This window comes from Epinephelus lanceolatus, chromosome 19, assembly GCF_041903045.1.
Source record: "Epinephelus lanceolatus isolate andai-2023 chromosome 19, ASM4190304v1, whole genome shotgun sequence".
NCBI lineage: Eukaryota > Metazoa > Chordata > Actinopteri > Perciformes > Serranidae > Epinephelus > Epinephelus lanceolatus.
In genome coordinates this window covers 15,132,597-15,155,035 of record NC_135752.1, presented here as the reverse complement: position 1 = coordinate 15,155,035, position 22,439 = coordinate 15,132,597, and the positions used below count along the sequence as shown (strand labels likewise).

Below are 22,439 nucleotides of genomic sequence, written 5' to 3'. Positions count from 1 at the left end.
TCGCTTGTAGTGTGAGCACAGCATTACTATGTCTCTCACTTTCTGTTTATCATGAGACTGCTGCTGCAGGAGTGTGAGCTCCATGCCTGGAGCTCACACACAGTGACAGGGCTAACTGTTAGCATCACCGTTGTTATCCAGTGGTTATTAATGGGTCAAGACATTGAGATTGAGATTTTTTGGACCACTTTATATTATTTATATTAGTGGCTGGCGCTGTGTTAGCTCCTGCTAAGATGTCAGAGAGAGCAAGAAGACAGCAGCTCACAAATGTTGAAGGGGTACGGCAGATAGATTCCTAATATATGAGTAATTTTCACTTGCATCAGAAATTTCCCAGCAAAAAAAAAAAAAAGACTGAAAACATCAGAAATGCATTGCCCTTTTTTTTTTTTTTTTTTTTTTTTTTTTTTTGAAAAGCTGCCCTGTAATTAGGCATTTTAGACCACAAATCCCAAAAAACGCCACAAAATCCTGGAGGGACTGAATGAATCAATTTGGCTGTGAAGAAAAGAATCATTCCCAAAATGATCCTCAGCAACGATGTGTATCGTGTATCGTTGATAAATATTGTATATGTTCACTTGATGTAAAATCAAAATCTACACTGGGGCTAGGAATAGTATACAGAGAGAGAGGGATTCTTCAATGTCCTCCGATCGGGCATTTCTCAGCATCAAGTAGTGCTAGCTATTGCATTAAGGTTTGTTCATCTCTTATGAAACATATGTATTTTGTCACTAAACCTTTTTCGCGTATAGATGATATCCAGGTTCCTGATAGAAGTAAGACATTGTTATGATAGAGAATGCACCACACAGTATCTGTAAATACTAGATCTACAAAACTATTTACAGCACACATATAGGTAATCTTTATGTCACAGTCTATTGCATAATGGTGATAATCTTTAGTTTATAAATATTATAAATATACACAGAATTTTTAAGCAACATTACGTAACATCTCAGCCATCTGAAATCAGAAATAGAAAACAATAGCATCCATCCATATCTTGCTCCACACTCCATTCTCCTCGAAAAAAAAGAAAACAAAGAAAGCAGCATTTCTATTATCTATTCCCTTTGGACCCATAACACTGTCATGGTTTGTATGTGAGCCGCTGTGGGGATATAGTGGCTCAGCATACTGTATTTGTGTTGCAGAGAGCAACATAACACTTAGTTACAGTATCTGTGTTGGTTTCTGAAATGAAGGGTTCAGGAAACTGGTGTGAGATTCATTCATGAGTGTGTGCTTTTTGAGATTATTTGTCAGAGTTGCTTGCATGTATAATTCCACAGTGGTGCCTAAAGCTGCTTAATAGGAGAAGACGATTTTTCTCTTTCTTAATGGTACAAAAAAAAAAGAAGAAATATATGTCATTGTCAGAATCCACAATGCATTCCAGTTTTAAAAAAAACAAAAAGCAAAAAGAAAATAAATTAAAAAACTTCATACACTGTATATAATTCTTTATATTTCTCAGAAAGGAAGACTCATGTTTATACTACAGCTTTTTAAATTGCCATCGCCAAATATTCTAGTTGGATTTTACACACGCGGTCACATGCACACACTCTCACACACCCATACACACAGCAGTATATATATATACATATGTATATATATATATGGCGTCAAAGAAAAGAGAGATGTATCTGTATAATATACATTCTTAAGTTTAGGGAGACAATGTGTCTAAAATATAATACAAGGGCTTGTATGTACAGGGTTTCTATGAGGTTATTTTAGAAGAAAACTGGAGAGAAACAAAAATGCTGAAGTTCCTCATCTTTATCTCTTTTGTTGTATCTCCGTTTTTAAAAATGAATTGAAACATATTTAAGTTTAAAAAATGAAAAGGGAAAAATGGGATCATAAATTTGATGCAAAACGCATTTTGTCTTGCTCAGTCTCCGTACTGCTCAGGACAGAATCTCTCCTAGATCCGGGGGATTCCCTGTGCTGGGTTGAGGACGATGATGCTGCCGCCACTGCTGCCGCCGCTGCTGCTGCCGCCGCAGCCGAGCGCACCGGGGGCAAGGCTCCTGACGACATCTGCCGGAATAAGTTGACACGCTGGGGCACTGTGGTGCGGATGCCGCTCTGCAGATTCATTCCCTGGATCCCTGCTGCCGTTGGTGGCACGATGGAAGCCAGAGAGTCTCCTGAGGCTGGGTGCACTCTGGGCCCCAGAGATGTGTCATGTGGCAGTGATGGTTGGGAGGCCGATAAATGTCTGACATCTCGACTCAAGCTGCCCGACTGCAGGGCCTGTGTGCTCTTGTGGACTTCTCCCCGCTGAGGCGAAGGGACCTGCTGCTGCTGCTGCTGCTGAGGTGACGGCTGCTGCTGCTGCTGCTGCTGCTGTGCTGCAGAGGCTGTGGCTGCAGTTGTTGCAGCAGGCTGCTGGGCGAGCTGCTGCTGCGTGGGTAGAGATGGTTGAGCCATGGGCTGCTGGATAAGCGACAGCTGGGAGGCTGTACGCGAGCCGTACTGGAAGCTCCGGCTAGCCAGAGGGGTCTGCACAGGCGGACTACACATAGCAGCCGTGAAGGAGCAGGGCGACATGATGGCTCCTTGCTGCTGTGGGTTGATTGAGGATGAATTCAGGTTGCCGTGGGAAAGACTGGGAGGAGGGTAAACCCCCTGCGCTGCAACAGCGGCAGCGGCAGCGGCTGGCAGCATGCGGGCAGCAGAGGCATTGGCAATAGCTGAAGCACTGTAGGTCATGGGGACAGAGGACTGCTGGAGCTGATTGGTGCTGAAGGCAGTGGGGAAGGGAGGCTGGGCTGGCGAGTTAATGATGGAGTTTCCTGACATTGGTGTTGAGTTCATCCCGGTGACTGACTGCTTGCGGTCCACCATCATCACCATCTCCCTGTCCTGACGGATAATCTGCTTCAATATCTCGTTCTCCTGTGTGTTGAAAACGCCGGCGTTCAGATCCTTCTGGAACTTCTGCAGCAGCAAAGAGTTCTTCTTCCCTGTTGGGGTGCAGTCAGGAGAGGTGAGCACATACAGCCATGGCAAACTTTGGCTGCCCTGAACCACAGGAAAAGGGCAGGATTCAGGACAGTAATTATAAAGATGCAGCTTGCACATTTCAGCAGCAAAAACTTTTTTTTCTGTCACCACATTGTCAATAGAGAAGATTCATCCTCTCGATTCCTCTAATTTCACTCAACTAATTTCAACTCTTACAAGCTGCATCTTTTCACGTCCACTCATGTTTCTCATATTGAATATAAAGTGTAAAGGACACTGAATGGTAATGACTATGGGAAATACACAGTTTGGAAGGAGTGAAGGACACATAAGGAGACAAAGATTACTGAAAGTGTGACGTGGTAGCGTAGACTGTGAAGGTGCTGATGTGGACGATGAGACACAGAAGAATACTGATGAATTGTACCCACACGTCACGTTACTGGACAGCTTTTGTCGAAGAAATGACAAAAAAGTCTAGACTCTAAGAATAAATTTAAAGCCACAGACTAGTTAAATCACAGTAACAGCTCCGCTAAGACACATCACAAGGACAATTAGAGGTATTCAATTTATGAACAAGGTGACAATAAAAACAAGTAAAGAAAGAGACAAAGATCTATTCCTAACACACTACCACAGGGGGTACAGATTGTAAATATCCTTATTCATTAAATACCTTAACGGAAAACTAAACTCATCTTACCACAGAATGCTGTTATCTTTGAAATTTGCATGGAATTCTCTCACTTATTTGTTATAGTTTAGAGTGAATTTGTCAGCAAAATTAAATAATAACACATTTTTATTTGATATAGGGGAAAAAAAGGTTTTAAAAGTGCTTTCTTTCAGCTCTTTAAAGGGCATTTTGAGCCCACAGGCCTGCAAATCTTTCCCAGCCTGTCACAAGTCATGAACCGTGATAATAAAAGCTTGACAGATGGCTTCTTTAAACACCAACCACTTTTGTGGCTTTGGGAGTTAGGGAGCAAAACTGTGGTAAAATGCTAAGTGGTACTAAAAACATGATAGATGTCTTGAAACTGGTCTTTTGTAGAAAGAATCGCCACATTTGACACTATTAATAAAAAAGAATTTAATGTATTTAACATCTTTACTTTGAATGACTGCGTCCAAATTTATTTAGAGGATGTGTTTCCTGTAATTACTCTTGACCTTTTGTATCGACAGGCTGTGAAGCGTTACTTGTCGGTAAAGAAGACAGAGTTGACTTTTAGTGGGCTGAAGGCTTTAGCCACAGTCAATCAATCATTAAGCCCCGTCCTTGAGGGTGGGAGATTTCTGCACTGAGTGTACAGTTGAGCAGCATTTTCTGGGCGGCTTTCTCTTCTCAAGGCTGCCAACAAGCTGTGCATTCAGCTATAAGATGGGATTGATGTTATGTTTTGCAGCCATTTTGACTGCAACAGTGGCTACAGGGGCGGGCTGACAGCTAGAACTAGCACCACATACATACTATCAGACTACTGTTAACTTACAAGGCTTCTTTGATAGCATTTTTAAAGGTGACAGGGTCAAACTCTGTAGATTGGAAGGACAACACATATTCATTATTCCTCCAAATATAGCCTGTGAGGATCTGAACGCTTGCTGGTAGTAAGACACAGGGGTATTCTTAGGATTTGCTGTTCCTGCAGCCCTCCTGGCCTCTTCTTGTTTCTCTCCTCCTCTAATCTCTCTTTGACATTTTATCCTCTTTTTCTTCTCTGTCAGTTAAGGGTGTGCAAAAGACAAATAGACACTTATCAAATCATTTAACAGACCTTTAGAGCTACATATACACTTACATTTATGTTATTTTTAAAAGCAAAACTATTGCACTTCACATCCTCTCCTGGAAAGCTGCTATTTTCTATTCCACATTATGGCTACAGAGAAAAAAAACCAACTTATCTGAATGGCTATAATATATATTATATACATACTGTAACAAGTCAAACTCAGGGTAAACTTTTAGGCATTCAATTTTCAGTACTCACAAACTGCCAGCTTGGAAACACTTGAGCTACATCTCTGTAAACACTCACACTATCGGTGACATGTGAGTTTGATTTGTGCCTTAATACACACATTTACAATAGAAACATGGGACTGCTCTGACCATAAAAAGTTGGGTTTCTTTTTAAGTTTATATCTCTACAGACAGAACCCATAATAAACAGACACTTTAATATGGAGGACGAAAAATGAATAGTATCAAAAAATAAATAAACGTATCGATAAATAAATACAGGAATAAATAAATAAAAGCATAATAAATAAATAAACAACGGCAGCGGTAAGGACCTTCTGCCTCATTAACATACAGACACATAAATACATAAATAAATAAATATATTTGCACAAAAATGGTGAATTGATGTCCTGTTTAATCATCAAATTTGATTTATTTATGCATCTATTTATTTCTGTATTTATTTCAGCATTTATTTAAACATTCATCTATTTATTTTCACATTTATTTATTTACTTATTTTATACATTTATTTATTTATTGCTGTTTTTACTATGTATTTATTTAATTATTTATTGATACCCAAGTCATTTTTTGTCCTCCATACTTAAAACTCTGCTCAAAATATCTTGGACTGCTTTTCTGACTTTAAAAACATTATCAGAAGATTGTCAAAAGAAAATATTATCCCTTAAAATCGAAGTGGAAAAAAACCCCCAACAACATACAAATACATAAACAAAATGTAAACACCACTTATGAGTAAAGAAATGTTTCTTTTTTTTTACATACATAACTTGTGAAGTTGAAAAAAAATTGATCAGCTATGGGTCAAATCGCCAATATATTACTATTACAGTACTGTGTTAGTAATTTCTTTGTCCTGGCACAAATAGAACCAGTGAGATTAATTTAATATAAAAACAATATGATTCGAAAATAATAAAAGTACAGTAATTAACCCATACCTGACATCTGAACAAAACATGTTATAAAACAGTCTAAAAGCCAACTAACACACCAAACAAACAAATAAAGAAACAAACAAGCAAAACACAAACATCATAATGTTCACAAACATCATATAAATAATGAAGGCTGTGTTTTGTTAAAAAGTAAAATACACAAATTTCGAGATGCATTCAAGGCTTTACAGAGACACATTTTTCATTCTGACTTGATGCAATTTCATCAATAATTTCAACAATTTTCAATAATTAGTTGTTTTTGTTTATGAGTCACTGCAGGAAATGTTTTTTTCTCCAGTGTCTTCTTGTTGAGGGATATTTTAAGAACGTATTTTAGAGAGGATAAGTGTGTGTGAGAAAATGATTCTTAACTTCTGCCCTTCACATGTCGTCAGCATGACATCACTGCAGCTCTGTGTCTACATACAGTTTGACACTTTCCTTTGATTAGTGTCAGAAAAGCCTAAATATTTTCCCAATTTTTTTTTTTTTTTACACAAAAGACAGAATTCATATTTCAAGGCAGACAATCAGAAACAAACTTTTTTTTCCATTGGTGAAAACATGAATAAATAATGAAATGAGATTTCTGCATGTAACAAGAAGTGTGTGTGGCATTGCATTAGTAAAATTTTTACTAATCTGCAGACATGGTTTTGTTTGTGAGTTCACTTTGAACAAAGGGTTCAAAGATTAAATAAAAAATGTCACACCAATAGAGCTCGGCATGTGCTTATAATCCAGTTAATTACTCTGTGAAAATCTCTTACAAAATAAAATGGGCATGTAACATTGAATGAGAAATCTTTTGTTTCTTTGATTGTCTTAGTTGTTGACATTTTGAATGTGTCCATCAAAACATCTGCAGGACTGGTGTGGGTGACTTGATTTATGTGTCACTGATGCAGGAATTAAACAGTTAATGTAACCTCCAACAAGAGGTCAGACTCTTGGAGGATGAATTTGAGACCGGATCCATTTAGCAAGCCTCTATAGGTCAATTTGTCCCTGTTCGAATATTGGAATTGGAATAAAGTGTTTACCTGATGCCTACTCGTCGGCCAGGACACTCTTGAAAACGAGATGTGCTCGTCTCAAGACGGACTCCTGGTCAAATAATTTTTAGATAGATAAAAGATAATGTCAAATGTGCAACACGTTATTGGTTTCAAAGCATGGTTACTTTTCTTCTTTCCTTTTTAGAGCAAGACAAGCATGTAACCAAATGCAGTTCATATATAGAAACGATACAACCAGCACGGATCATGACAAAGTATCTTCCCTCGTATGAGACAAAACCCCCTTCATGGTTAGTCTGAAAGGATGGATCGAATCTAAATCACTCTGACAAGTGTCAGTCAGAGTGGGCAGCTTTCGGTTTTATCACATTTGGTGAAAAGCTAACTCAGCTGGTAGCTCTCATAAAAAGGGCAAATGTAGATTTGGACTGTTGAGGCCAAACGGCATTCAGTGTTTGTGAAGGGACTTCACTACAGGGCAGAAAAAGCTTTTTATTTTATTTTATGCTAGTTCAAAAAATGCAACCTTGTCTCCTGTGAATTATGCTCATATGCAGCGACTTCACAATTAGTTATTAGAATTCAGCTGTAATGGAAAAATTTAGAGGACATTCGTGTAGCACAGGGGAAAGTGTGGGTGTTGATTCACAGGTGGATGAAAGCACAAAGCTGGAGATGGAGGTTTATGTCCCGTATTAAACTAGAAATCACTGCTGTCATTTGTAAAATTTAAACATGATCACATCCTTCCCCTAAATTCTCCCAAGTAGTTTTATTTGCCAAATCCACACATTAATGCAACGCATGTTGGATAAACACTCAAAATCAAAATACATATCTTTCCTCTTAAATATAGTTAATTCATTTATTTATCCATTTTTCGTAACTGCTTATCCCGTTGGGAGTTGTGGGAGGTGGGGCTGGAGCCTATCCCAGCTGTACATTGGGCGGGAGGCAGGGTACACCCTGGACAGGTCACTAGACTATCACAGGGCTGACACATAGAGACAGACAACCATTCATGCTCACATTCTCACCTATTGCCAATTTAGGGTGCTTTCAGACCTAGAGTTGTCTTGCTTTGGTCTGAATCAGGGACTAATTTTGTTACAGAGTTGCATAATTACCTAGAGTTGGTTTGTGTTCTCACAGCAGCATTTACAAGCGGACCAGATAAAATGCCTTGCACGAGAAAGCAAACAAGTAGTAAACAAAATGCTGAAGAAGAGTACACTTGCAAAATAAATGCGACACTTTCTAATGTCACAGTGGAGGGACAACTACTGTATGCAGGTTGATTTTAGCGCTGGTCATTGTGTACTAAATTGCTTTCATTATTCGTTTTAGTCAAACCATACAGTTTGAAAACAAGGCACGGCAATGGGATTGCCTTGTTCACATCTGCGCAAACGAACTGCGCTTAGGGGGCAAACGAACTTGAGTTCAATTGAACCGAACCAAACAGGGCAGGTGTGAAAGCACCCTTAGAGTCACCAATTAACCTAGCCAGCATGTCTTTGGACAAGGGGAGAACATGCAAACCCCACCCTGGGTTCAAAACAGGGACTCTCTTGCTGTGAGGCAACAATGCTAACCACTGTACCACTGTGCCACTTGCTTACCTGTAGTGCTATTTATCAGTCTAGATTGTTTTGGTGTGAGTTATTGAGTGTTGGAGATGTTGGCCGTAGAGATGTCTGTCTTCTCTACAATATAATGGAACTAGATGGCACTTGGCTTGTGGTGCTCAAAGTGCTAAAAAAATACATTTGAAAAACTCAACAGCAATGACCTGGTTACTCAAGATAATCCACAGACCTTGTTGTGAGCAGTTTCATGTAGGAACTATTTTCTTTCTACCGCACTACATTCGGCAACCATATCACTGTGCAGAAGGACTCTTACCTAGCACCACTGAGCTAGCTAACATTACAGCTCAGCCAAAGAGGAAGCCATTAATGTTTACATCTAGCGCTGTCATGAGTATGAGCCTCTTGTCCATCAGTAGATGCAGGTTTCCTTCAGTGTAGTGATGCGGTTGGTGGGTGTAGTTCAGTAGAAAAAAAGAAACCGCTCACAACAAGGTCTGTGAATTATCTTGAGTAACCAGGTCATGAGTTCTGGAAAGATACATTTCTGTTAAGTGTTTTCAAATGTGATTTTTTTGTACTCTGTACCCCTCAAGCCTAGTGCCATCTAGTTCCATTAAATTTGAGATTAGGCAGTCATATCTAAGGCAGATATTGCCAACACTCAGCAACTAACACCAAAATAATCTACACTGATAAACAGCACTACAGGTAAGAGGAAAAATATGTATTTTTGATTTTGGGGTGAACTGTCCCTTTAACATTTGCAGATGTGATTGGCATGAATTTCAGTGTGAACACTTTGCAAACATGTTTTGTGAGGTATTTTGATATAAATCTAGTCATTCAGCCACCATTGAGTTTCCCCCTAAAAACAGTTGACATATGAGCGTAACTCTGAGGAGAAAAGGTTGTCTCAACAGTGACACACATCTGTTGTTGGATTCTCATTGGTTCTGAGCGGTCTTGTTCCAAATCTATTGTCTATCTATTTGACTTGCCTGACACTACAGTATTTCAATGTTGAGTCAACACTCGGGTTGCAAAGCAAATTCAATACTGACGTGCCTGTGTCAGGCAAAAAAATACACAAATACAAAGCCATGACAAAGAAAAACAACAATAACAGATAGAGAAGTAGATACAGACTGCAAGCTTTAACCACTGATATGAGACAACATTGGCACACTGTCATTATGCAAATTAAACTTTAATTTTGTAATTCGGGTGATACTGTTTCCTGGTTAATGTGATAAGGAAACAAATCACCAAACATTTGGGCCTCTAGTGTTATTGGCAGGGATAAAAGTTTGTTCTTTGTCTTAACATTTATTATGATGAGCTAATAATATGAATCATGAATCATTTCCAAAATGGTTAGTTTAACAAATTCTACTTTTATCTATACAAGAAATAAAATTCATTACTGATTTTTCCTTTTTTCTGTTTGACAAAAGAGGAAGGAGCCATCTATAAAACAGCAGGACTGCATGAAATGTTTTATCGTATTCACCACCAATAACCTGTCGCCTTAGGAGCAAATATTCATTTACTTGGAGAGCATTCACCTGCAATTTAAAAATGAAGTTTTGTGTTCGCTAGGTTTCACAAGTCGAAATACACTAGTCAAACTATTGTCAGAATATTCCTTGAATGCCGCCTTACTGACAGCGTACAGTATCTGAGCTCCAGAGAAAACAGAAATGTGCTATGAGAACTGAACTTGTGCTATTCACACGTGTTCATACATTACAGAGCGTTTTAAATCTAAACCTGCCTTTTTCAAGTCCTGACGAATCGTCATTTTATTTTTTTTAAACAAAGGGGTCAGGGACCAGACCCTCAGTAATGTCTCAGATGTCAGCACATACTGAAAATAATCCTCATGATACACTTTAACTTTACTCTCTACATTCATCTTACTGCTTGAATGTGACACTGAGATGTTCATGAAATGTGCTGAATTATTATTGTCAAGTTATTCATACATAAAAGGTAATAAAAGCAGAAAATTATCATTTCAGAAAGATACATATTTTTACTGCAGCAAAACATAAGCCAAGACAAAGTCAGTTATAAAAAAGATCCTTTTATACATCACTTTCATATTATCATATTCTACATGTTTAATTTATCAGTGTCTCAGTTCCAATCAAAGTATTAGAGCAGACTGAACACATTTAAAGATAAGGAGTGGGAGAATGTGCAACTTAAGGGTCAATGCAACCAATTATTGCCCTGTTTGCATTATATACATGTGCCCCTTTTTTAACTCTAACAATATACATGTGTCTGAACCATTATCACTCTATTTCTGCTATAATCTGTCATGGCCAGGTTGGTTTTTAAATCAGACTGTGAGAGTAAGGAAACGTTGTTGATGGGAAGCTGAATGAAACTCTATAGCGTCCTGCCTGTTGGCTGGACTGGGTGGCTAGTGGCTGAAACAACTCCCTGATGTCACCTGGCTTGTTTCTTTTAAAAGGGTCTGGTTGATTTTTGAGGACTCTGATATGGGGTGGGGTGCTGCTCATACCCAGGAGTGCAGATGAGTGGAAAGAGGGCCAGACACACATGCATGTGAGGTTAGCTTCCATCCACTCGCTGACATCCAGTGGGGGGGTCAACACCAAACCAACGAGGGGGCGAACTGACTCCCTCCCGGACAGCGACATGCACTGCCTTCCAGTTAATCCAACCACAAAACGCTACTTTGGTTCTTTAGAAGGATTAATGCTGGTTACAACAAATTTTCTTTAATGTTATTTAAGACAAAGAAAGAGACGGGAAAAAAAAACATCAACAAAATAAAAAAAAAAAAACAATAGCATACAGGTCATGCAGCACAAGATGGCAGACACAATGCTTTTATGAAGAAAGAAGGCAAACGAATACTGATAGAGACAAGACAACAAGGCACGATGACAGGCAAGAGATTCGACCAATCAGACAGGACAGGGATTAGATGTAGGCAGGTCTTACCGATGCGGTCCAATCGGTCGATGGCGACAGTTTCGAATGCGCGTCGCATCATGGGGTACTCTTCTAGCACCTCATTGAAATGATCAACAGAGAGGGAGAAGAGTCGACAGTAGGTGTCTGCACGCACGCTCGCAGTTCGTCTGCCCTTGGTGAGCAGACAGATCTCTGTATGGCGGGGACACGGAGACACAAAGGAGAACAAAGAGTGAGAGCATAAGAGATTTGACACATGAAGAAACACTAACAAAAGTGGAGGGTGCAGAGGGATTTAAAGGAAATCATCCCAGTAATTGCGGAACAGATTACCATAGAGATGAACCAAGATTACAAAAGGTAGAGAGGCAGAAGCTAATGTGAATGTAAATAAAATGAGAAGCCCATCAGTGCTGCTGTCACTTGCATTATACTAACATAATTCATCATCCTGCAGGGAGCTAATGGTCCCATAATACAATACAGTACTGCATCAGCTCTCAGATGTAATGCATGACTAAACAGGGGTATAGTTACGTAGCATTCCTGCTCATTCACTGTGGGTTCTCACATGAGGAGATGTAAAGAGAACACATCGCTTTGTGTTATGTTTAGAGCGATAGATGGATGCATCAAAACACTCTGCACCTCACCTAACACCAGATAATAACATAGCACACATCTTGTTTCTTGTTTCTGTACATGCAGCTACCAAACACTGTAAAATAATGGAGGTAGCTACAGTTATGTCACCTATTGGTTTTTGGACCTCTGTTTTGAATGAGTAGGTATAACCGTGGCTAGAACAGTGACGAGACCCACCCTCCACGAGTCTCTTACCAAACCTATACGACTGGCATCCTATCCAAATCTATGAAGTGTTAGGTTAAAAGAAAGGTGGTTAAGCTAAGGGTAAGGGTAAAGGTAAGGGGTACATCTTGCTTCTTATAAGGTAAATCATGTCTTCACGTGTAATGAATAAAGTGAATGGATAAAGTGGGTTATTGCTATTGTATTAATTACAACATTGTAGCAGAGTTTAAAGAGCGTGGTGTTGGTGGGTTTGTCTTATACTGCTGGTGGCTGTGGTTTGTAGGGGCGTGTCACCTTCTTGGATTTTTGGAGCCAGAAGTGACCATATTTGGACAAAAGGGTGGAGCTATTAAAGAGCGAGGGGTGGGTCTGACTGAAACCAGAGGTGACACCTTGAAAACAGCCTGTCACTCAAAGCAGCCACACCCTTTAATAGCAAAATGTACTTAAAATATCAAAAGTTAAAGTACTTTTTCTGTAGAAAATTGCCCCCCCCCTTCTTTATTTTGCATGCAGATAACCATCTAATTGACATTTGTAAATGTAATACATGAATATAAAGTAATGAAAGGAACAGCTTCGTGATTTACTGACCATTTAAAAATACAGTGACATTAAAGCTGTTTCAAACGCTTTTCAAATTACTGAACAAATAAAATTACTGTACTGTGTATAATTTGGATATACTATAATACAGCACAGTACTGTATATTAAATATTGCTTACGCTAGTTCGAATTTCCCTCATTATCGGACATTATCAATCCACTTCACATAGGGCTGCTTCAATCACACGTTTTCACATTCTTTTTCAGTCTCCATCACTGGCAGCCATGACTCTTTGTTTGAACAGACTACAAAAGGTAGTCTGAAGAACACCAAGTTTTACAGCTGCATCTCAATGTTTTGGCAGTTTCTGGGAGGATATAATAAGCTTCTATAAGCTTCTAGGAGACTACATTGTTCACTGAGGGAAAATGACTTTCTTTTTCCTGTCACAGCACCAGCCTCAGGGAGCCAGCTGAAATGTAGGTAAAAGGTAAAAAGTAGAAATAAATGTACTTAGTCAATATCCAGCACTGATTGTCATTTTAATACACCACACAAACACACAGTGAGGTGTTCAGGTTGGTCCGTCTGATAAATATGCTGCAGCACAGTCACATCTCTGACTGGAAATGTTACTTTGGATCAAACTCTCAGATTGCAATGCCAAAATTGCTCATTTTCTCTTCGTAGGATGCTTATTATCGCTTCTACCAGTCATTCAAGCACTTTGATCTTTTGAAGAGTGAGTAGATGATTACAAACAGAACTCATGTTGAGAGGAAAAGGTCATGCTGTTGATTCAGCCTAAAGTAATGGGACCTAAAATGTTAATGACCACAAGAAATTTTTCACTTCTGATGTCAATAACACCTGGCTAAAATCCAGTTTCTATGATGCTGTGATTAGACAAGAAGATTTTAAACTGCTGCTGGAATATGAGATGCCTGAAAAGGACGTGCAAACCAATCTGCATTTCTTCATCTTATTTAGCTGGCTGTAAATAAATGTATGCTGCTGCAGATGATATGTGATAGTATAACCTGACACTCACAGTGCCTGATCTCCTCAGTGTTTTCATGAATCAATGACACGAGGCAGAAAGTTCACAATCTAACCGCCCCCCATTCTTTCAGCCCACATTTTTCTTCTTTTTATACGCTCATAAACCAGTACCCGCCTTCTAAGTATCAACTTCCCTTGGCTCCTGTTCAATCCTTTTCATCCAGCAACACCACTCAACCTCCGCCCACATTTGCACTTCTGTCCAATCTACAGCACAACTTCCATCTTCGTTAAGTCGTTAAATGTTAACTTGTCGTGATGACTTGGCTACGCCATGAGTGTGCACAAGATGTGAGAGCAGCACTCTCAAGCTGTGGGTGTGAATAAGGTGTTAGTACTGTTGTGATGGAAAAGCTCCCTTTAAGTGGTACCTCTGTTAAAACAGGAAGATACACAGAGAAGAAAGAGACGAAGAGACAGCGGGAGAGAGAAAAACCTGCATCAACCTGAGGCAGACACAAAGACAGACAGTGAGGAGTCTGTACACACGCTTGCATGATGCGCTGTGTGGTAACATCCGGAGATAAATGTGTTACATGACAGTTAATAAGGTGATAATTAGTGAGCTTTACAAGTGCTGGTAGGCAGAGCTAGGCACAGGCTGTTCTCATGCACTGTTTGTAGGTATACCTACAAAAAGTAATGCACCAGCAATTCCTGTATAACCCATGTAATGGGTAAGGCTGTGATCACCCAACCCAAGCACTGACGGGAGGACAGAGGGAAGTTATATGAAGACTGAAATTCTGTGTAAGGAGGAGGGTTGGGGTGGTGTACAAACAATGTTGGACTTTTCCCCAAGAGACTTATACTCAGTTATTTTGAGGTACGTCATAACCGTATTTCTTTTCCTAAACCTGACCTATGTAACTTTACGTTAAGTTCATAACTTGAGGTTAAGAACATAACTCGATTCACGGGGTACTAATTTGTAAGATATCATATGAACTATTGTACAAGGATATGTTGCTGGGCAATTTATCAATATTGATATATTGTCTTGATTTTGGATATCGTAATATCGAGTTGTCTTTTCCTGGTTTTAAAAACTGTGCTACAGTAAAGTGATGACAGTGATGTAATTTTCTAAACTTACCGGACTATTCTATTTGCCTTTAAACACTTACTCTTTATATCCACATTACTGATGAATATTTAGCAAAATCTCATTGTGTTAATATTTTGTGAAAGTACCAACAGTCAACCCCACAATATCATTGCAACATCAATATTGCGGAATTTGTTAAAAAATATTGTGATATTTGATTGCCTCCATATTGCCCAGCCCTACTGGTAGACAAATATATATATATAGATTTTTTTAATGTTTGAATGTTTGGATGTTTGGAGGGGCTGGTGAAATGTTTCACGCTGCTTCCTGTATTAATGCTAAGCTAACTGTATTCTAGCTCTAGCTTCATATGTGGTGTAAAAGCCTAAGAGTGCTATCAATTCTCTCATCTCACTCTCAACAAGAAAGGGAACAGAAGTATTTCCACAAATGTCCATTCTTTGTGTAGTATAGTTTGGGGAAACTTTTAGCAAGACATGCTAAGGCAACCGAAACTACCGGTAGGAGTCACTGGCTCTGTTTACACAGAGATCGTGCTATAGAGGAGCTTAGAAGTCCCTTCTTTATGCCTCCTTTGCATTTTTACACAAAACCAAACAACAGCAGCATCACTGCGCTCCACTGTGTGATTTTAGAGAGCATGCTGGTATTACAGAGGCAAGAAAGGTGTGACGGGCATGGCATGTAACACAAGAGTGTCAGCATCTAGTGTGACATGTAACATGTGTCAGCAGTGCTTTATTAAACAATAGCAATGGCATAACATGGCAATAATGATCATTTACTGTCTCTGTTTCACGTCGGCCGATCTTGTCCTCTGCTTGGAGGTTAAGGAGCTTCCGGACCTCACTGTTTTCCCAAATTGCTGACATTTTCGGCTGCTGTTCCTCTTCTTTGAGTTAGCTTCTACCTGCTACTTTTAAAATCTCCCGCGATGGATCACACGCATGACATGTTATCAAAACGTCATCAAAATGTCACACCTGTGCCTCCCATGATTCTGCTCTGCCTGCTGTCCCACTATGAAGATATTGATTCAGGACTGTTACTACCTTCTATACTGGCGTAACGGTGAGACAACTCTGTCCCCCATTTCACTGTACCTTTTAAAAAGAACGGCAAGGCAGATAACCAGTGCCAAATTCTGGCCTTGAAGAGGCAGAGCAAAACAGGCTACTAATAAAGCAACAAGGATGAGAACTCTCGCAGCTTACTGTGAATGCAACCTAGACATTACAATATCAGCAATGGAGGATTTTGCCTTTCATTTATTTTCCACTTGTTCTCTGAAACATCAGTGAAATGGACAATTTGCTTCACTGAGCTCTGCTTTGATTTGGTCGTCAGGTTGCCACACCACCCCAAAACCGAATTAACCAGCAGCAGAATAATGGGACGAGCAACGGTGGGAGACAAAACTTTCTTGCTCTTTTTTTCCTCTGTTGGAATAACACGTTCAAACTGAGCTTATTCATTTTGTCAGACTGAACTGAACCCCAGTTGTGAGTGATTGTTTGAGAACATGAAAGCTGATGATTAGCTGACAGAGAGCAGGAAAAGTCTGTATTTTTAGACTGCGCTTACTGCGTTCACTGCTTTAACACTTTATACATACAAACATCACACATCAGAAATGTGCAGCTACACTCCTGCTTTCTCTCAGAATACTTATATAATGTGCTGGTATTTGTGGCCTACTGTAAATTACCGACTCTTGTGTGGTAGGCAAGACTCTTGAAGTAATTTACAACTCAGCATATAAGCACAGTTTTCATTTTTGATTTTCTACCATCATCTGTCCTTTGCAGGTGGCAGACCTGACAAAATGTCAAACTTTGAACAGACAGATATTTCAAAACTCATATTGAGGAAAACATTGATGCTGTCACCTGAAAGACATGTGTGTGTACAAGTGTATTCCAAGCTGTCTGAGTGTGTGTGAGTGTAAGGCAAGGCCCCATTAACACTTCACATGATGCAGTTTGACACGTGTCTGTTGCCTAGCTACAAAGCATCACAGTTGACCCCAGGAGCATTTGTGGAAATTTGCCATCACTTCCTGTGTCACATACACTCATGGCAACCAGCTCCCCTTCTCCTTCTCCCTCCACGGCTGTGACCGAGGAAAGAGGGAGTCCCGTATGATTAAGACATTCAAGCCCAATAAGGATTTTCATGCGCTGTCTGGCATTGTCATAGCATTACACTCTATTAGTCCCTTAGCCTCAGAGTGACTTCACCACAGAGCTATGTGGTACCAATATGTAATCCCATTCACGGTGGCCCAGGAGTGATTACTATGATACCTTTTTAGCATGCAGGCGTGGCATTGACCGTGGTTGGAGGTGCTTTGTGACCTACTGTCCTCATAGATGTCCTGCTCATTACTATGCTAATAGTTTCCTGTGGCCAGGCTCGGTTTTGTTACTCGCTCTGCCTCCCTCTGTGTCTGTCTCAGTCCCCCTTGATGATTTCTCATTCTGCCCACGGTTTGGCCTGGTTGTAAGGGGAGTGTGAATCATTGGAGGAAAGGGGGAAGAGTGAGGTGCCTGGTACAGCCAGCTGCTCCCAACTCGGGGCTCATCTACTAATGCCATACAAACGGGTAAAAATACCAGCTGGGCAGAAGGCAACAGCAGGTGGCCCGGCACACACAGAACACAGCAAAGTGAACTGAGCACCCTTTCTTATTTGAACAGATAAAACACGTATCTTTTAATTAAAAGATTAAATGGGGACATCTACTGTATGTTCTCAATGTTCTCTCCATGTTTTGTCCATATCCATATTCAACTGATTATAGATGCTGATCTTTTACAGTACACTCTTTTACTTTGTGAACTCCTTTTGTATTCTTCTACATCAATCTGCATTGAGCTGTTATTTGTGAGTGTCTGTACAGGATGAGACAACAAACAAAACAAAGTTAGAGTTAATATTTTGTTGTGCAGAATAACCTTCAAAATGTTTTTAGACAAAGCTTGAAAAACCATAATCCAAAAATCCCTATAAAGTACTAACTGCCAAGCTGCCTCAACACATTTCCTGGATTTATAAATGTGGTCTCCAGAGGTCAATTTTCAGCAGAGCCGTTTGTTGAGACTCTTGTTAGTGAACAGTCTAACACGTCATCTTCTGCAGGAAGCCTGGTAGTTTGCCCTTTAAAAAACAGTTATACGATGCATCACCTATGACCCACAAGAGGTGCGTGGTGGTGTGTTCATCTGCAGAGACTCTATCCTCTGCCATTATTTTCTTCTTCTCTTCTTACTTTGCTGTGCTTGGGACGTTCCTGGGCTGCCACCTTTGGGAATTGCATGAAGCCCCCAACAGTAACAGCGCGCAGGTGAGGTTGGGACTTTATAAAAAAGGCAGTGACGCATGCATCCAAGAGGACGCTAGGAAAATCACATACACAGGGCCAAAAAGAGCACAAATCTGGCAAGGCAAATCACCAAGCTGCAGAGCAGGTTCCAAAACGAGTGAAGGAGAGGATGGGGATGAAGAGTGATGCAGAGTTGTTGGACATGTAGCTGCAAGTTTTTACCTTAGTTAGACTGCTAAACAGTTGCTTTTTCTATTACAACAAATGTAACGTTGATTAAAATAGTAGCTTGTTGTGTACGTACAAGCAGTGTAGGAAGGAGGGGCCAAGTTTGAACGTGTTTATAAACAGTACCCAGGAATTTTTGGGCCGAACATTTGTTGTTTGAAAGTTTGCCCTGGCCGGTGGGCAGTGTTTCAGATCGGCTGTTTCCAATGTGACCAAACCAAAGTCACAAACTTTCTCATTTCACAGGTAAACAGTACACTAAAATGTGTCTGAAAACATGTAAGGTGAGATCTAGGCAATGTAACAGAATCTGGATTCATATTTAATCAGCGCTGCCTCGTTTGACAGTTTGACAGCTGTTCACAAGCAGTGATTGACATGACTGACAGCTGTGTTATAGACTCCTTGGCTCTGTTTGGTTATTTTTGTTAACATGCAGTGAGGCCATTGGAAGCACTACAAGGCAATAGAGTAAGCAGGGGAGTATGATTTTTTTTAACTGATTATTCATCTCATTGAATGCTGTGAGAATGTAGTGACTGTTTCAGCAAATATGACAAGTGTTATTTTTTTTATAAAAGAGACCAACTGCTTTAAATCTACAAAACGTAATTTTGTTTTTGGCCACCTAGGGGCAGTGGAAACAGTTGTGAACACACCATTTACATATCATCACTTCTTAAGATTATATAGTGAATTTGTTAGTAAACAGTTGCTTATTTACACATTCAGCCATTACAAAGCAACATGATTATTCATTCTGAGCAGTGGCGATTGCTCTAAGACTGTAAGGGAAGCTCAGCTTCCCCTAAAATGTCAAAAAATAAGTGGTCAAATATGTACTGTTGTGTTTACATTTCATTGACTAAATATGCGCTAGAACGCGTTCAACTTTTGTTCAGAATCAGCTACTTATCACAGGTCACTGACACGACTTTCTTCTCATTCATTCCTGTAGCGTCACAGTGGAAGCTCAGCGTCCAAAGACTTCAATGGGGAAGCATAGAGTGGGTTGTTCCACTGCAGCGAAACTAGACAGTCATTGGATAAATGCTCAGTTTTGTCCCGCCCATCGGATGCTCAGCATCTCTGGGGGTCTATGGGGCAGTGGGCTGGCCTCGGCTGGCCTGGACGCTGGGCTTCTGCATGATGATTGGATGATCTGTCTGAGGCTGAATCCCATTTTGATTGACAGCGAAATGAGCGAATCAGAGATCTTGAAATATAATCCACCACCGGAGCATTTTTCAAGTTTCATTCCATTGTTCTGAGTTGATCTGGAGATTTTTCCAATCCTCTTAGTGACTTTTTCTTTGTTAAAAACGACTAGCGACAAATCTAGCATCTTTTTCTGGTGTTATTGGAGACTGTACTCGTGTTTGGAGACTCTGACTTCTGTCGCTCTGCAGTTACTGTCCCCAACGAGCAGCGGGTGCTGCTGTGAGCCCCCTCCACCATCCCAAAGCACTCACAGGCGGTCACACTAGCTTCGCACAGCAGCCCCAGAGGGTAGAATTTACGTATAAATAAACAGACACATTTTATGATGTAGGCCGAAAATGAGCTTCCCCTCCTTGAAAGACCAGCAGCCGCCACTGATTCTGAGTCATGTACCTGGTCACCTGATGAATGTAAGTCTAATATCAATTTGGTTTTAGCTCAGTTTTTGGTCTCTACCAACTCCTGAGGAAATTTTCGGGCTCTTTTTTCCCCAGCTAGTTGCTAATTTGTCTGTCTGCTGTGTGGTACTGAGCAGAATGTGTGCAGTGGGCTTTTAGAGCCTTGTCCCTGAAAATGAGCACGGTATATGCGGTAGACGGTAGAAATGATATAAATTTGGCCCACGGTAGAGATTTGCGCTCTACCGTCCTATCGTTGATGACATCGTCGCACCTGCCTCAGTGTGAAAATGGCTACGAGCACAGAGACAGCGGAGCAAGAGGAGCTGGTTCACGTCCGTGATTTAGCGTAGCACCTGCAACATGTGTTGCTGGAGAACTTGTGAGTGAGTGAGTTAATGTTTTATGAACAGCCCTGGACTTCTCAGACTCTTTTAGCGACTTACCGCTCAAAGTGAACTCATTCAGTGTCTCCTCTGGCAGCAGCACAGCGTCTCTCCCTCTCCTCTCTCGCCGTGCGCACACGGGAGTTGGTTTTCGGCAAGAGAGTTTGTCATAAACCTTTGGTAATGTAAACCTATGTGACGTTAGGGGCTCCACAAAAAACTCCATATGTGAATGTGTGATAGTTGTGGTATCATAACAGCCTGTCACAGGTTACAGCGTGATGATTAGAGGAGAAATGGCAGAGCATAAAGACAACTCAGTAATTTAGGATTTTGCTAAAAGAAGGAAATTACCTTTTGATATAGATCCCAGTGGACATTTGCACCATAGAGTGCTGGGTTTTAATTTTGAGTTTTGAGATCTGCATTCTGCACAATAAATGCTCTAAAAAATACATTGTATCTTTGCTTTTGTTGTTGTTGGTTTTTTTTTCTCAATTTAGCTTTGCTAAGGGACTACAAAACCCATTCAGAAACACTTCTATTATAACTTTTACACTTAAATTTATACCGCGATATATACCGTTACCGTGAAGGGATTCGATTTATATCGTGATATGAATTTTAGGTCATACCGCCCAGCCCTAATGAGCACGTGTCAAAAATATTGATTATAGCCGCTTCAACTTAATAACACATTAGAGCCACTAGAAGGACCACCAGGGGTACACAAGACTGAAAGTTTTAGCTTCCCAAAAGGGTTAATCTTATTGTGTGTGCTCTGTCAAAAGCCTTAATTAACACAGACAGTATAGGTGTTATAGCGAAGATCTGACAGTTGAATTTAAATGATGATACACAAGTGTCTGTCAAAATATAGCATTATCAAGCACCGTTCAGTCAACTAACAACTACCATTATTACTTTTCACCTTCCAACAGGAAACAATAGCCAATTAAACTGCTGCAGTTTTCTTTTCTTCTTGTCTGATATTGTTTGACAAATACGATCACACTCACCACCATTAAGATCCATTTGTGAGAGCCTTATTGGCCGAAGGTTTTATCCTGACATTTCAGCTTAGTTTCTTCAACAAGATCTACTTGTTCTGTGCCACAATGACTCTTTAACAGAATATCTCTTGAGCTGCAGCCCCGGGGGATTAATCGTTTGAACAGCACTGCAACTGCCACATCTCTTACCATACGACATGTCCACTCTGTGCAGAATGTAAAATGCTCCTTGGGCAACCCACATATAAAGCAAGTAGCTTTGCACACTTAGTGGCATGACAGCAATCCTGTGGTTTGAACAAGCAGGGGAAAAAAAGACGACTCATTTCTTTTTTTGAATCGCTGCCTTCCTTGGCTCGCCTGCGAGACATGAAGTGCATGCTACAAACACGCACCAAAGCGAAGGTATTCTTAGACTCCTCAGCCTCCTTCCATAGTGGGGATGAACTCATGAGATAAAATATGCAAGAACCTCTAAAACAGGAAACTTTGCTTTGCTTTCACAATGACAAAATCCACAAGCAGACACTGTCGTGTCCAAGTAAACAACGTGCAATGAAATTACATTTGACGTTTAAAAAATTGATGATATCTGTAATGTTTTGGAGAGGGAATGGGACCCGTGCCGAGAGAAAGAGAGAGATGAAGGCGGAGAACAGAACGAGGAAAAAGCTCCTGATTCTACACTAGCTGCTCTTGTTAGTGCCAAGTATATGCAGCAGGAACGTATGGAGGGGGAGAAGAGTTCATGCATGTGTATGTGTGAGGGTGGGGGAGGATCCTCTGTGTGTCCTAAGGGATGCCTGATCCACGCCTTGGCCTACTCCAACAACCAGATGAGTGGTTACATAACCGCAGAAGCTGACTAACGTCCAA

General features: G+C 40.3%; 1 protein-coding gene across 1 annotated transcript in view; it reads right to left on the bottom strand.

The window, feature by feature from the left end:
• Window positions 1-388: 388 nt before the first annotated feature.
• The window catches only part of hcn1 (hyperpolarization activated cyclic nucleotide-gated potassium channel 1), a 92,629-nt gene continuing 70,578 nt past the window's right edge, over window positions 389-22,439 (bottom strand). The window contains exons 7-8 of the mRNA XM_033646844.2: window positions 11,525-11,689; window positions 389-2,990 (exon numbers count right to left, since the gene is read on the bottom strand). Coding sequence (XP_033502735.1) covers window positions 1,879-2,990; window positions 11,525-11,689 — 1,277 coding nt within the window. The 3' untranslated portion in view covers window positions 389-1,878. The remainder of the gene's footprint in view (window positions 2,991-11,524; window positions 11,690-22,439) is intronic.